A 16,039-nucleotide genomic window follows, 5' to 3' on the forward strand; every position below is an offset into this window, starting at 1 on the left:
TTTTTTTTTTTTTTTTTTTTAATTTTATTTTTTATTTATTTATTTAAAAAAATTTTTTTAGAATAAACATGATATATAGTGCATGCTTCTTGTTTATCTGTAGGGTGTTGCTGGAAATCCTATGGTAAAGTCTGTGCTTGATAAAACCAAACACTCAGTAGAGACCATGATTACAACGCTGGATCCTGGCATGGCTCCTTACATCAGTAAGTACGTAAGACCAACTTCAAGAGAGTGGTGAGTGTGAACCATACTGTACTTCAGACCACATTTGGTTTGCTTACTTTCCAGAAGAAGCTTTCCAACTGTACAGTTGTTTTAAAATGAAACTGGCAATTTAACAGAATACCTAGAGTGTGACATACTAAATCTTGTATTTGTTAAGACAGACTATTTTAATTGTGGGGCCTGATTTCAAGTTGCACAATACTGCCTTTTAGTGGTGTAATGGTGATAGTGACAGTCATTACATTTAGGATCATTCTACATCTGTGTTTCCAATCAGTAACATCCTCAAATATCGGAAAGTCGTAAAAATCCATTCTGTTAGGTAGCCTTTGAATTAGCTGAATTTTGGCAGTCCAGTTTCATGGTAAAGGTGCTAGAATGAGATTTACGAAAACGTAGCTTTCATTCCCAGCTCTGCCGTAAACAATACTCTTCAGCAAGTCTGTTCTCTGTGGGCTTTGGTTCTCAATGTTTTCCTTTTAGAGGGTATCCATTTCTCCCACTCATTAAGACTATAATAAACTCTTCAGTGTAGGAACTGTTCCTATGGTGTACAGCACCTAGCATGGTTTAGATATTACATTAGTGCTTGGAAGTCCTAGCTTCCTGTCCCAGAGAGCTCACTTTCTAAACAATTAAGAGAGGCTACCAGTGAAGGGGAACATGTCATGGGAGAAGTGAAGTGGCTTTCCTAAGGTTATGCAGCAAGTTGGTTGATGGCAGAGCTGAATGTAAAATCCCAGTCTGGTGCCTTACCAATTCCAAACTATTCCATTTCTCCTGATATTGGTTCAGCTTCTGTACTACATATGCATGCTGTTACCTTCAGGAAGACTCATCAGAATGTGTTTCTGAATATTTGCAAGAGCTTTTTTTAATGTTCTGCTTGTTAACACTTTGGGCAGTTTTCCCTTTGCTGCGGTTGCTGGTGGAAACGCTAGTGAAATACAAAAACAAGAGGAAGAGACAGAGGCAGAGCTCAAGACCTTGCTAAAGAATACTGCATTTAAAACATTGTGCAGGAGTTGCTCCTCATTGAAAGGGAAAATTCTAGCGTAATGTGTCTTTTTTTAGCTCTCAATTGCTTTTCACGTACAGTTCTGGTTAACTATCTACTTTTGTTTTTTTGGGAAAAACATGCTCCACACACCCCATCCATTGTATGCCAACAAGTGAAAACTGGAGATTGTTAACAAGGCCACAGAGTATTATTACTTAAAGGGTTATTGAGGCAAGGGAAGGAAAAGATAAAACTTCTGATAAAATTTCTTTCTCTCCTTCAGCCGTGTCATATTCCCAAACTGACTTGGGAACTTTGAAATAATTCCTAACATGGGTAAAGTTAAACTTTAAAGCTGTCCAGTCACTTCTGTGGCACTTCTGATCAGTGTGAGTGGGCTGGGAGGAAAGCAGCAGTACTTCCATTGCTGCTTAATTGGTGGGAATAGAACTTTAGAAGTGACAGGAATATGGTATATTTTCAATATACTTATCAGAGAGCTGTTTGGATGATCCAAGTTTCTTTCTTGCTAACAGAAAACTTTAAACCAGAAAGCTACAGGAGTCAAAATAGAATTGTGGGGTAGGTAGGAACCTATAGACCAGGGATGTCAATCGCATCTGGCCCCATAGACCAGATGAGTGGCATGGGGGTCGGTCTGTGGGCTAGATTGGGTCAATGGATGCCTCCCTCTCTCCAGGCATACTTGATCTAGCAGCTGCTTCAGCTCATCTGGGACCTGTGCTGTGTGCAGCTCAGATCCCAGAGCAGCTGGAATGGGTACTGCGCGCAGTGCAGTGCAGTCTGATTGGAGAGGCAGCTGTGCTGCACATGGTGGCCACCCCAGGTGAACTGAGCCACATGAGATACCCATCCTAGCTGCTCTAGGACTGTGCCGCATGCGGCGCCTGCTTCAGCCAATCCAGGACCTGCGCTTCATACAGTATCTGTGAGTGCTGTTCACTAGCTGGAGTAAGCACTGTGTGCAGCATTCATCCCCAAGCAGCTGTGTGTGTGGCATAGTCTGGCCAGGATGGGCACAACATTCAGTGCAGCTGCCACTCCAACTGGACTGTACAGCACATGGTGGGATTTGTGCTACATGCAGCATGGGTCCTGTACCAGCTGGAGCAGCCATCAGATCTGGTATCCCGGGGGAGGGATTTAAAAGGTGGGAGAAACCTTGGGCCTGATCCAGCCCATGGACCAGTCCCGCCCCATGGTTATGTGCTGTGCCCTGTGTGGTTTTGACAGACCCAGGGGCAGCACCATGACCTGAATGGTGGGGCTCCACAAGCCTGATCTGGCCCATGGGTCCTATGTTTAACACCCCTGCTATAGATCCTGGCTGCTTGCTAGTATTTGGGGAGGAGGGATGTGGAATATTTAAAAAACGACAGATGGTTATTTATGTTAAAACTATTATGTTTAAGTGACAATATCTTAGCAGCTCATTGTGAGTGAAGTAAATGATAAGTCCAATTGAAAATTAAGAAAACACTTTCTGGGGTGAGGGGGGAATATAAAACTCTGGTAAACATTGATTACATACAGTTCAGGAAATACAGAATTAAGCAACTGAAAATAGCATCTTACAATGGAGGTTGTCAGGTAACCTTATAGTGTATCGGCAGAGCTGGTAGCTGCAACTAATGTATAGCACGCATTATGTAATGAAAGCATCTGTTGTGATTTGGACAGTCATGGAGCAGAGGTGAATTTCAAATGCAAGTTTGTCACATTAATTCCGATACATGTAGTTAAAGCCACTATTTATTTGTGTTGCTATAGTACCTGGGAACCACATTTAATAACTTTGGCGCACACAACAGTTATTTCCATGCTGTAGGACTATATGATGTCTAAGATGACTGAACACATGCTATCTATTTGCTAGATAATGTTTACAACAGGGGAACAATGATCATGCCTTGCAGTTATGATTTGTTGCTGTGTACTGCACTTAATTTAATGGAAAAACTTCCACTAAGCTCAGTGGGCGTAGCAATGCGCCTCTAAACTCTTTCCTACCCAGCTAGTTACATTTCTGAGGTGGTCCTTGAAACTGTTCACCTGTGGTATGATAAGATACAGTGTATACTCTTTGTAGCGTTTCTTATATTAGAAGCTCCCTCTACACAATAGTTTAATGGGTGCATAATGAGTTGTCTTTAGTACTTCAGCCATTTTCTCTTTGCAGATTTCCTTCCATTTAAGGCAGTCTACTAGGATTTAATCCAGCATAAAATCTCACTGAATCTTAAAATGTTTAGGTGTTCGTAGTAACTGTCTCTTCCTGTGATTGATTTCTTCGTATTCAAATTAAGAGATATTCTTAGCAGCTGGGGTATTTTTCTGTTCTGCCATTATTCAAGTTTTAATGCAGTTGTCTAATGTTCAGTGATGGGCGTGCTAAAAAAAATCATTTTTCAAACCTAGCTCATTGGTAGAATGTTCTGTAGTCACTGTTGTAGCAAGTTTTCAGTGATTTCCCAACCCCCACCCCCCGCTTTTTAAAATAATAATAAAGAAGTATTCCTTCAATTGAAGGTTTGGAAATAATTTGGGCTGTGGTAAATGTTGTTGCTGTTGGGGTTTTTTTTTATGTTAAACTTCATGCTTCTTCTGGAAAATCTTTTGTTTGTGGTGATTAAAATAAATACTGTAGACTTCAGCATCAGGTTTTTTAGATGTAATGCTTGTGTAAGCAGCACTTGTTTTTCAAATCCATTATCTACTTTGCTTTTCTCCCACTCATTAGACCTGGGTATCAAACTGATCTGGCCCATGATGAGTGGCGTGGGGCTGGCCCCATGCCACTCATCCAGCCTGTGGAAGCAGCCCCACAGCATGTGATTCAACTCTGGACTCGGGGACCAGTGTAGCACCAAGGAGCAGATGATGGGGCTCTGGGCTGTATCTTTGACCCTCGTGCATTAAGACTATATAAGGTGCTGCTTAATTTTCTATGTACTCCTGCAGTCAAAGAGCCCTCAAAGGAACTAGATTCACAGACTGGCAATTTACCAGTATGCTTTTTGTGTGCAAAGTCTTCATATTTGATACTTTACATGGAAAGTTGACATCTAACTGAATTGCTTCAAATTTAGGAATGTTTACTGGAAAATAACAACACATCATACTTTTTCAACTGATCTTGCATAGTGAAGCATATTGTAACAATAACTTTTGGACAGTGCTGTCATAGACTTTGTATAAGATTGTATGGAGAAAATTAGGATAATTTAAAATTTTTAAATCAGGGGTGCTCAACCTCTGGCCTGCAGGCCAAATGCATTACTGCCACCTTCCCCTTCTGACAAATTTCCAAACCCTGCACAGCAGGCTCAGCTCAGGCCCAGGACATGACTCCTGCACCAGATCTGACCCCCCTGGCTCCAGCCTACACAGGGTCTGTACATTGTCTGTTTGGCCTGAGGGTAGGAAAAGGTTGGGCACTGCTGTTTTAAGTCATAAGCAGTTAAATAAAAGCTGCATGGTGAGGGTAGTGCTCTTTTTGGAATAGTTTTCTAACCTTACACTGAAAGTACAAACTGTTGTGCTTATAGCAAAAGCTCTTTTTAAAAAAGAAACTTTTTCCTTTTAGATTTTAAAGTTTTAGATGGATATTAGAAATAAATTAATGTAAGAAAAAGAAAGCCCGAGGTAGAAAGATGTAGAATGCTTAGCGAGACAAGAAAAAAGATTCAAATAATGTTGAAGCTAATGGTTCATGGATGCTTAGAAGTTAGCCAGAGCCTCAAAAGAAAAGTTTTTACTGTATTTACTCAAATATGACAACCCTGGTTGTAAAATGACCCCACTACTTAGATTTTATGTATGGACAATTTTATAAATTTGTTGTAATTTTCCATATAGAACTAATTATTTTAGGTTTGTCTTTTTAATTTGTGCCCATCCCATTGCAACAACAGGGGAAATAAATCTTGGGGTGGGGCCAGGTAGTCCCCTTTCCCTCTACCTCCCCCACAACAACTTCTTCCTCCTTCAGCTTCTTGTTCCCCTCCTTACTGTCAAACCCAGCACATCCTGAGCATGTAGAAGTGAGAAGCACATATAAAAACACAGACCTTGAAATTAAACATAGCTATAGCAATTTGCATTTTATACCCAAAGATTTTGTTCATTCAATTGATGTAAGTTACATTTTTTGAAACTGCTACAAGTTTTAGCTCAGGTACTCCATAAACATACTTTTAAGCAGCACTTTGTCACCTACTTTATATAGAGTACAAGCTAGACTTGATATTATTCCAAAGCTAAAAGTCTCATGATTTACCATATAGATCATTGGGCTGGGACCCAGAAGTGTCAACAGCATTTCAAACCATGGTCACCCTACAGCTCAACACTGCTATGGGGGAGTCTGTGTGTGTATTCCAGATAACCCTCCTGCCCTCCCGTAACAAAGGATACATGTATTAATTAGCCCCCACTCATGACTGGAACTGGATGTTCTTGGCACTAGTCCTGGGATGCTCCAAAATTTATATGCAGATAAGTTGCAAAGAAATCTGGTCTGACTTCACTTCATGGAGGGTGGGGCCACATTAAATGTATGTAACAAGATGGGCTGTACTATGTTTGTCCAGTATGGCAGGGAAACACCATGTATCTGGGTCCATGAGGGCAGTTTTCCTTAAGCGCCTGGGGGATAACTGTTCTTTTCGTGCGGTTTAGTACCCGTCAAGGTGTTGAGGCTCCTCCCTAGCTTGCTTCTCCGGCCATATGGCTGAAGGCAGGCAAAACTTGGGGGCATCCGAACCCCAAGTCTCCAGGCTTGGGCCTGCATGTAGGATGCTTGCCAAAAGACTTTGGAAATATCTGAAGCCCCTGGTGGGGGTGGAGGATGTTTGCTGGTTGTAGGGCCACGCATGGTTCTGAACTGACTCATGGATTTGGACCTGATTTGGCTTGGAACATGAGAAATGTCTTTTAAAAAAAAGTATGGGTCATACATTTTATATTAATGCTCAGTGTTGGCTACATTTAATCAACTTCATAGTTGGTTTCCATTACTCAGCACATGCTGTTTTTGGCAGCAGTTTAATCATAGCCAATGTATTTAATGAGGTTTTCTCAACAAAATCATTTTGTCTTTGTAGAATCTGGAGGAGAGATGGACATAGTGGTTACCTCCAACAAAGAAGTAAAAGTGGCTGCCATTCGAGATGCTTTCCAGGAAGTCTTTGGAATGGCTATAGTTACTGGGGAAGCTGGACAGTCAAATATTGCACCACAACCTGTCGGCTATGCAGCTGGATTAAAAGTAAGTGGGTGAATAATGATGGAGAGAGCCCAGTTGGGAGATCTTGACCACCAGCAGTTTTTGAGTGACAAATTTACATAGAAAATCCTAACTGGGGCATTGAGGAAAGCTTTCTTGGTTATCGTTGTCTATCACGGTTGTCTATTATTATGGTCATGTCAGATCTGTTATTAGAAGAACATATATGTCTTCTTGGGAAGGTGTATATTAGAAGCAACTAAGGAGCATAACTATTATTTTTGGCAGTTTCTTGCATGGTCACTGACTGCAACCATACCTGGTTATTTATCATTTTATAATATTTTCAAAGTGTGTCAGTTCTTGGCCCCTAACCTACTTGGGTTGTAACATTCTAAATAAATTGCACATTTTAAAGGATAGAGTCTCCCCTACCATTTTTATGTTGATACAAAATATATTAACATGATTATCACAACCAAAATATAAACCTAGAGAATGAGAGTACGAGCCATGGAAATATTTATGGACCTACTAACCATAGTGAAATTCAGCACTGTTTAAAAGTAAGGGAATCTTAAATTTCTTTAAATACAAAACTTTTTCTTGGGAAATGAGTAACTTGATTCATAATATGGAAAGACAAATCTAAAATAAGTGTTTTGTCATAGTTTCTTTAAACTTTTGGAATTTCAGAGCTTTATTTCCAAATATTAAGCATTGTTAAAATTCCTGTGGTGTTGTATAATGTCTGTGGTTTATCTTGGAGGTTAAAGGTTACATTCTTCCATTTTTTTTTTTATGCTATGTTTTGGCTTTTTCAGAACATTCTCTAAGAGCTTGTTATGTTGTCGTTTAGGGAGCACAGGAAAGGATAGACAGCTTGCGTCGGACTGGAGTGATACATGAGAAACAGCCTGCTGTGTCTGTAGAAAATTTCATCGCAGAATTGCTTCCTGACAAGTGAGAAGCTTTAATTTATTCAGGTTGGGAGCAAAAAAGAGCATTCTATATTGGGTTCAGGTAGTCCATAAAGAATTATTAGCAGTATCCTTCTCAAAAGATAAAAGGAGGGAAGTTGTCGGTATATGATATTGCCTTGGCAGACTTTGCTTTGGACAAGAGACTGCACAATTTCAAAATGCTGTATAAGTTCACTAATAGCTAAAATCTGTCAGATGTACTGGGATTCAAAGTTTAAAAGCATGACACACAAGGGCAGCTAACTGTCAAAAGTGAGGGAGTTTTATGTGTTCCAGTTTGATAGCTTGTTCTGTTTTTGAAATGACATCTCATTTGGAGAGTGTATTAGCAGACTTACTGGCATTGTAGTGGTACACTGAGGTATTTCTATTCATTACTAATTGACAGTATTCTCAAGTGAGGTTCATTTTCAGTTACTTTTTAAAATACTTGCAACTCTAGGAAGTTATAAAAACGCTTCTATTTTAGAGATTCCATTTAGAATTCAAGTTTTAATAAGTTATCAAAGGAAAGGTGGAGCTAACAGATTACTGTTGATTAATTTTGTAGTGCATTGTCAGAAGCATTAGGGCCTACTTCTTAGGCCTTAATGTATTTAATTTAGAAAATAGGCATCTCTTAAACAAACATAAAATACACATGTAAAATTTGCATCCTTCCTTATTTATTTAACCCAATATTAACTGAATGGAGCAAAATATATTTCATACATTCAGTGAACATAAAAGGCAGCAGAATAAGCGGGTATGTTTATTTTATCTAATTTTTGGTTTAGATGTTTTATTGCTACAGAGAAGGTTTGAATAAAAAATCAGTTATGCAGGAGACATTTGCCCCAGGTGCAGCAAAAAAAAGAAGACTTTTTGTTCTATTTACCTGTTCCTAAATCTTTGTATGTGCAGTCTGTATAATGCTCACAATGACCCAGGACTGCGGTGTTGTTAAGAATGGGAGCTGGTTTTGCATACTTACAGGTACAAGGAATATTCTACTGGCCTGTCATTGTAACTGAAGCAAAGCCTGATCGAATGAATGAGCCCTAGTACTTTACAAGAGCAAAATTATTCTTTATGTATAAGTTTGTTTGTTTGTTTTTTTTTACTGAAAGGGGAATATTAAAAGTCTCTCTATATAGTAGACTAAAGATATTCTAGTTCCTTCTGGCCTCTTCTTGCCTCTAACATTGTGAAAATAATAGAACTTGGTGCTGGTAGACATATAATATTAAAATGTGTATCCTTGGATATATAGCTCATCAAGGTATCATTTTTCAGCATGTCACAGTCCAGGGTGTTAACCAGAGTTGTCTTGCAAATCCATTAATCCCACAAAAGAGGAGCCTTCCAGTGAACTCCCACCAATCTCTGGTACCTCACTTGCTAAGAGAGCCACTCATTAAAACTTTATTTTGGTCAATATGAACTTTTCCCCTCTCATATTGCAGCAATTGGAAAGGAAGGAAAATTGCTACCCCTTTTAACTTCTGCTAGCAGTATTTGTGGCATTGAATCTCTACCCAGTTTATTGGGTCTATATAAATATACTTTTCACCTCCCTTATTTGGCTGTTCGCAATTCAAGGTAACTTGCTCAGCATTCTTACATGCTTATATGGAAGAGTGGTCCCCTGTTACATCCCCTTTAAACTCCTTCCCTCCCCTATACCTTTTTAGACCAGGAACCCAAAGCAGTGTTATCAAGGAGGTAGTAGGTGCTAGTCCTGTCCTGGCTGGCTTTATTAACCTTACCCTTGCGTGAAGCAAAATTGGCCCAGCTAGTTGGTTCCTGCAGTCTGAATCTTCCAGACTACAACCCCGACTTTACATAATCTTCATAGCAACAACATCCATTCTTCCAAAGTAAAGATCAGAAAAAACACCACAATAATCCTTCTAAACTTGATTTAACAGCTCCTGTGCCCTATTCTCTCAGCTGGAACCATTTAACTGTAGACACAGTTGTGAGAATTAAATAAACATGAGTTAGGGACAATATGTCAGCCTTCATTTTCTGCTAGGAAAAAATCTTTTAGTCTCTACAAACCAGATGAGGAAAATGTTTAGATGCTGGCCCTGTGTACTTTAATGGAGTGTGCTCCATATTTTTTTTGTAAACTGTCTAATTGTTCTTTTCAATTAACACATTAAATAATTGGTTTTAATACACCTAGAGTTACTTTTTTTGTGAATTCATGTGAGTATACAATATATCTCCACAAATGGGATTAATTTTGTGAGTTTGAGTGAGATGCAGGTTTTTATTGAGTGAGTAACCAGATTTAACAATTATATCAAGTCATTATTGATGTAAGCTGTTACAATGTAGCTATTAGAACCATTGCCCTGTTAGGATACAAATGTAGTAAATGTTGAAACTGTAACACTGTTTAATTCCAGGTTAAACCTACACGTATTTAGCTAACTTGTATCATTATAGGAGCATACCAGTGTAACAGGTGGTGTGTGCTCCCAACCTGCAACTTCCCTTCCCTTTTCACAGTGATTAAATGTTAACTTTGTCCATGGGCTTAAAGAAGGCTGACTTAAGAACAAAACCTCGGTTTTATGAAGACACTGTGAAAATTACAGTATAGCTAATATGTCCAAATATATATCCTACTGGTGTTCCTTTTGATTTATTTTTTTCAGTGAATGGTGAGTTACCTATGTTTATATAATAGAGCAGTGGCTTTTTATAGGCTCTAGTTGTAAAATATCAAAATGTACCCATGAGATTCTTTATTGCAAATAATAGTTTCATACATATACTCTGCAACATCCTGTAAATTGAAGACCCATCCTTGACAACACTGCATTCTTCAGTTTACTGCTTAAAGGTTAGGTAATTTGTATGCCATTACAGGTGGTTTGACATTGGCTGTCTGATAATTGAAGATCCAGTCCACGGGATTCATCTAGAAACTTTCACCCAAGCAACACCAGTGCCTTTACAATATGTTCAACAGGTAAGTTTTCTGCATTTCTTATCAAAGAGTGATTTAATAGCGTGAGTTTTGGGAGCCAGGACTTCCTTTGATTTAATATCATGAATGATACTAATGAATGAGGCAGTTATCTCTTCGCTTCAGTTCTTATTTATAAGATGAAGGTAAGATCTAAATGAAAACTGCTGTGATGGTCGATATTTATAAATACCCTTAGAGATAATTAGGACTCAAAGTGGTTTTCATTTATTTAAAATTCAATATATCCAGAAAAATTGTAGTTACTTGTAGAGTTTTCTAGCTGATTTAGACTGAAGAACTACTGACAAAAGGCATACTGTAAAAACTCTGCATTGAGCCCAGGAAAAATTATTTAAATGTTTGAAATATTTTCAGTAAAAGAAACATGGAATGTTTGGAAAAAATGAATGATTAAAATAAGCTATACAGCTTAATGCTGATTCAGTATCTTTCTCTTTCTTCCTAGTGATTGCGAGAGAGTGACAGCAGCTTCTGAATTGTAACAGACTTGCTTTTGTATTGAGCATAATGGAATAGCATCACAAGCTATTGCTCCTCTTATGCAGTTTGTAAATAGGCAAAACCCTGAGCCAGCATAGAGGCCCATGGCTTTTACCAGAAATGCAACCGTAGGGGTCTGCCTTTACACTGTACATCACGGAGTGGGAGCTAGTGTATCTAGCACATATTTAATCTTCCTTTTAAGTTTTTCTTTCTTTATTGATAACTTCAAAGCTTTGAGTTGTGCGTTCATGGCACTGTAGCTCTGGCATCATACTACAATTAGCCAGTGGGATTAACCATGCTTGTCCCACAAAAATGCTAACCTGGACTCCCAACAAAGAAGAGCCTCTGAGGCAATCCTTACCAAATCTAAAGTAACTTTAAAAAAACCCAATAAAATGGATCCTTTCCCATAACTTGAGGTATAGTTTGGATCCAGGAAATTTGGGATGTGGCAGTCCTGGATTCAGTTCCCAGCCTTACTACGGTTGTCCTAATATTAATGCATATTATTAATATACAACAACTAGCAACAGGCTGTCAGTTTTTCAGTAAAAACCACCATTGTGCAGTAGGTGAAAATCACTAGAAAAATAAAACTCTATTTCTAGTGACAGCGAGACTGCTGCCATCTAAATAATCTGAAGGGTGAGGCAGTTTTTCCTTTTGGGCTCTGGTATTTCAATAAAGGAAGGGAGTGTCAATGATGCATCTCCAGTGGGAAGGTCCTTTTGAGGGTTTAAGATGAAATGTCTTGACTCATTTCATCAACGGTGGTCCAATATTACCTAGCTTTTGTAAGATGTAAAGGATAAGAATTTGTTTAGTCTTCATTGGAACCTTTTTCTCTGCTTTCCCACCAATTCTGCAGTCCCCTGCAGTGGTTGCAATCTATAAATTACAGCTGGACCTGGCATAACTTTTTTTTCTTTAGAAAATTTCCCATGAAAATATTCTAAACAAAACAGTTGATTTGGCATTTAACTTTCAGTTTCTTTTAAATCCCAAATTCCTGTGTACTTGTTTCTGAATTCCAGTAGAATGTCTGTGGTGTGTGGAGTTTTTGTTGCTGTTTTTGTTTTTTTACATTTTTAACTTTTTTCAGAAGTTCTTCAACCTTATAAAAATTATAGAAATGCTAAAGGAAAAAATGCAACATTGTTACTCAGTTTTCCTCAAAGAATAAGGAAACACAAAGCTGGAGGAAAAATGTACTACTAGCTTCAGTGGGTGAAGTTCTCATTGTCTTTTGCTCCCTGGCCATGTTAGCTAGGATACCCACCTGTTCTTTATTACAGCTTTACAGTCTCTTTGAAACAACATTTATTATTCTAATATGCAGTAAAATAACTATTTCTTCCACTTTATAAAAATATATATGCCCATGTTCATCTTGGAGTCTATAATGACTCCAAGATCCTTTTCTGCCTCTGTGCTGACGAGAAGGGAGTTCCTGAGCCTGTAGGTATGCTGCTGGTTCTTCCTCCCTAGGTGCAGTACCTTGCACTTGTCAGTATTGAATCCCATCTTATTCCCATCCGCCCACCCCCGTAACCTGTCCAGATCCAATTGCAGCCTGTCCCTCCCTTCTAGCTTGCCCTCTTCCCCCCACATCTTAGTGTCATCTGAGAATTTGAACAAGGTGTTTTTCACCCCCTCGTCCAAGTCGCTGATGAAGATGTTGAACAGTGCAGGCCTGAGGACTGAGCCCTGGGGGACCCCACTGCCCACATCCCTCCAGGTCGAAAATGACCCGCCCACCACTACTCTCTGGGTGCAGCCCTCCAGCCAACTGGCGACCCATCTGACTGTGTAGGCATTGACACCACAATCTCCTAATTTTTTAATGAGATTGGGGTGAGAGACAGTTGTTGAAGGCCTTCCTAAAGTCCAGAAAGACTACGTCTAACGTGACACCTGCATCCAACGATTTTGTGACCAGATTATAGATTCAAGTAGTATGATTCCTTCTTAGGTTAAAAGACTTCAGGCTTTGAAAAGTTTTATTTACTGCATAGCAGGGGTTGACGAGGAAGATTTCATAAATGGATCTGCTTAATTGATATATGGTATTTACTCTAATAGAAGACAGCCTTGATTATAAGATGACCCTCTCCCCCCCCCCTTTCCCCAATTAGATTCTATATATGGAAAATTTTATAAAATTGTTATAATTTTTCTAGGTATAGAATCTAATTAGTGTATTGGAGGTTTGCCTTGAATTTGTCCCATTCACACTGCTACAGCAGAGAAAATAAATTGGGGGTGGGGAATAGGTCAGGTAGCCCCTTTGCTCTCTGCTTCCCACCCCCCAGCAGACCTTTCCTTCACTCCTTATTGACAGATCCTGTTCTCTCTGAGAACAGGGAAGTGAGGGGCAAATTTGAAAACAATAACCTTGAAATTAAGCATGGCTGTAGCAATTTGTTTGTAGCACTCATGTACTTAGTTAATCCAGAATCAAACCTTTTTCTAAAACTGCTGCAAGTTTTAGCACAAGTCCTCCATAAACACACTTTTGAGCTGCATTTTGGCACCTACTTATTATTATCGTGTATAGTTTGTACTGTGTATTAGTCTAAAGCCAGAGCCTTCTCTTTAGCTTGCTCCTGTGGCTGTACGACTGAGGGCAAGCAAAATTGGGGGCATCTGACCCCCAAGCCTCTGGGCTTGGGCCTGCATATAGGATGCCAGCCAAAGGATTTGGAAGTATCTGAAGCCCCAGGCGGAGGGAGGATGCTTGCCGGTAGCAGGGCCACGTATGGTTATGGAAATGACTCACGTGGATTTGGAATTGATTTAGCTGATTTGACTTGGGACACAAAATTTTCTTTAAAAAAAAACAAACAGAACAAACAAACAAACAAACAAAACCTACCATGTTTGCCCAGTGTGGGCAGGGGAAATACCATAACCAAGGGAATGCAATTAAAATGGCACTGTGTAGTAGAGGGTGCATCTTTGTCTGCATGTGGACAGGACTCCCTACGAGAGCCTTATAGTTAGCTTCCCACTGGCCGGCTTCCAGTGGGAGGATCTTGGCTACATGCCATCTGTGTGGAAATGGGAGATTCCTCCCTAGCTTGCTCCTGCAGCCATACAGCTGAGAGCAAGTGAAACATGGGGGCATCTCAACCCCAAGCCTCTGGGTTTGGGTCTGCACATAGGATGCCTGCCAAAAGATTTAGAAGTATCTGAAGCCCCAGACTGAAAAGTGTGGGATGGAAGATACTTGCCATATACAGTTCTTGAACAATTAAAAGGATTTGAAATTGATCTGGCTGATTCCGCTAATTTGACCTGGGATATGAAAAATTTTCCTTAAAAATAAAAAGTTTGCCCAGTGTGGGCCATGTGTTTGTCATGCTCAGTATTGGCTACATTTAATCAACTTTATAACGGGTTTCCATTGCTGAGCATATGCTGCTTTTGGCAGCAGTTTAATGATAGATAACATATTTAGTGAGATTTCCTTATATGCAATTATAAGATGAGGGCCTTTTCTTCCCCATGCCAGTTGGGAGGGAAAATCTCATCTTGTATTCAAGTAAATATGGTATCTAACCAGGTTCAGTATCACTTGATATGGTATATGGACACTATGTAGGAGTGAGTGTAAACTTTTAAGCTTGCATTGTATTGTAATCAACAGAAATAACTCTTAATTTCCTATATAAAGGGACTATGTCCACCTTTTGTGCTTTATAGTTTTAGGACTTTTGTTTTCTCTGCTCGCAATATAATCCATCCATGAAAAAACAGTCCTAGGCTATGTTTATGTTGCTCTTGACCCAATACTGAAGCATTTATTTAAAGGATCAGATTTTTTCTCTTGTGGATGTCCAATAACAGTAGCTCGAAATACAGCGTTTCCATCAATTCAGTTCAACATGTCTTAATTAACTGAAAGTAAAAAAAACAAAACTACCTTGTCTATCCCAATTTGATGTTATGGGTTAGTTCATGTATGAAAGAACCCGTTTATCTCTCCCACTGCTTTAAAGCTGTGCTTCCTTCTATTTGCTCAGTTCCTTCTGCTAAATCTGTCCTTTTCCTTGCCTATTTATGTATTTAAGAGTTCCTTCATATTTGCTTTGTTCTATGACTTGTGTCTAGTGCCCTCTACATGTCTATGCAGGTCATTTTTGCATGACTCATTTTGAACAAGTCTGCTCCTGACAGGGATGATAAGCCATTTGTCCCCTTGGACTGCTGTTGAACCACTCATTACTGTCATCTTTCACTTGACATTCCACTATCCATTTGCAGGATGTTGTATCCGAGGTTAGTAGTGCGTAGCAGAGAAACAACCCAGTAAGTGCACTTTATCCATAAAGAAGCTGTCCAGTGTAGTAATACAGAATTATAAAACCAATGCCCACATGGCATCTGATTTCCAGTTCTGTGCCAAGTTCTAACCCTTCTTTTGGTGTGGGCTCCCTCTCTGTTCTTGGGCAAATAACTTACAATCACATCCTCCATTTCCTTATTGAGATAGAGCATGTACTTGTTTCATAGGGCTGTTTTAAGGATCGGACATTTTTAAAGCCCTCTAAAGATGAAAATCATTTTATAAATACACATATCCTTATTGATTACATCTGGCTGGCAGCTTTTTCAATACAACTTTGTGGTAATGCCAGGGTGACTTTGTTACTAGGCAAACTGCATAGTAGTCTTGGGAATGTCTAGTGTCATCTAGGAACATAATATGTGGAACTCTAAAAAGCCCCATTGACTGGACCAAGTATCCAGTTACCAAGAGACAAATTTTTAGAACTAAGATTTGGGGACTTTCAATCTTCACATATTTCTTATTCTCAAGTGAACCCATTGGAATGAATAGGGCTACTGTCCAAATAACGTACTAATGAAGGCAAGGATTTTAGAATCTGACCTTTTACCTCATTAATTGAATAATTTCATCTGATATTATTACACAGGCTCAGAATCTTACTCCTGAGGACTATAACCTGAGGTGGTCTGGCCTATTGGTGACGGTGGGGGAAGTGCTGGAGAAGACTTCGCTGAATGTCAACAGGACCGATTGGCATGTGGCATTCACTGGTATGTCCCGTCGACAAATGATCTATAGTGCAGCCAAGGCTCTA

General features: G+C 39.3%; 1 protein-coding gene across 1 annotated transcript in view; it reads left to right on the top strand.

The window, feature by feature from the left end:
• PRRC1 (proline rich coiled-coil 1) overlaps window positions 1–16,039 on the top strand; it is a 31,484-nt gene that overhangs the window by 13,666 nt on the left and 1,779 nt on the right. Inside the window, exons 5-9 of the mRNA XM_006020732.3 lie at window positions 104–206; window positions 6,355–6,518; window positions 7,336–7,439; window positions 10,322–10,424; window positions 15,872–16,033. Of these exons, the coding sequence (XP_006020794.1) occupies window positions 104–206; window positions 6,355–6,518; window positions 7,336–7,439; window positions 10,322–10,424; window positions 15,872–16,033 (636 nt within the window). The remainder of the gene's footprint in view (window positions 1–103; window positions 207–6,354; window positions 6,519–7,335; window positions 7,440–10,321; window positions 10,425–15,871; window positions 16,034–16,039) is intronic.

Source organism: Alligator sinensis, unplaced genomic scaffold (genome assembly GCF_000455745.1).
Source record: "Alligator sinensis unplaced genomic scaffold, ASM45574v1 scaffold227_1, whole genome shotgun sequence".
In the NCBI taxonomy this organism is placed as follows: Eukaryota; Metazoa; Chordata; order Crocodylia; family Alligatoridae; genus Alligator; species Alligator sinensis.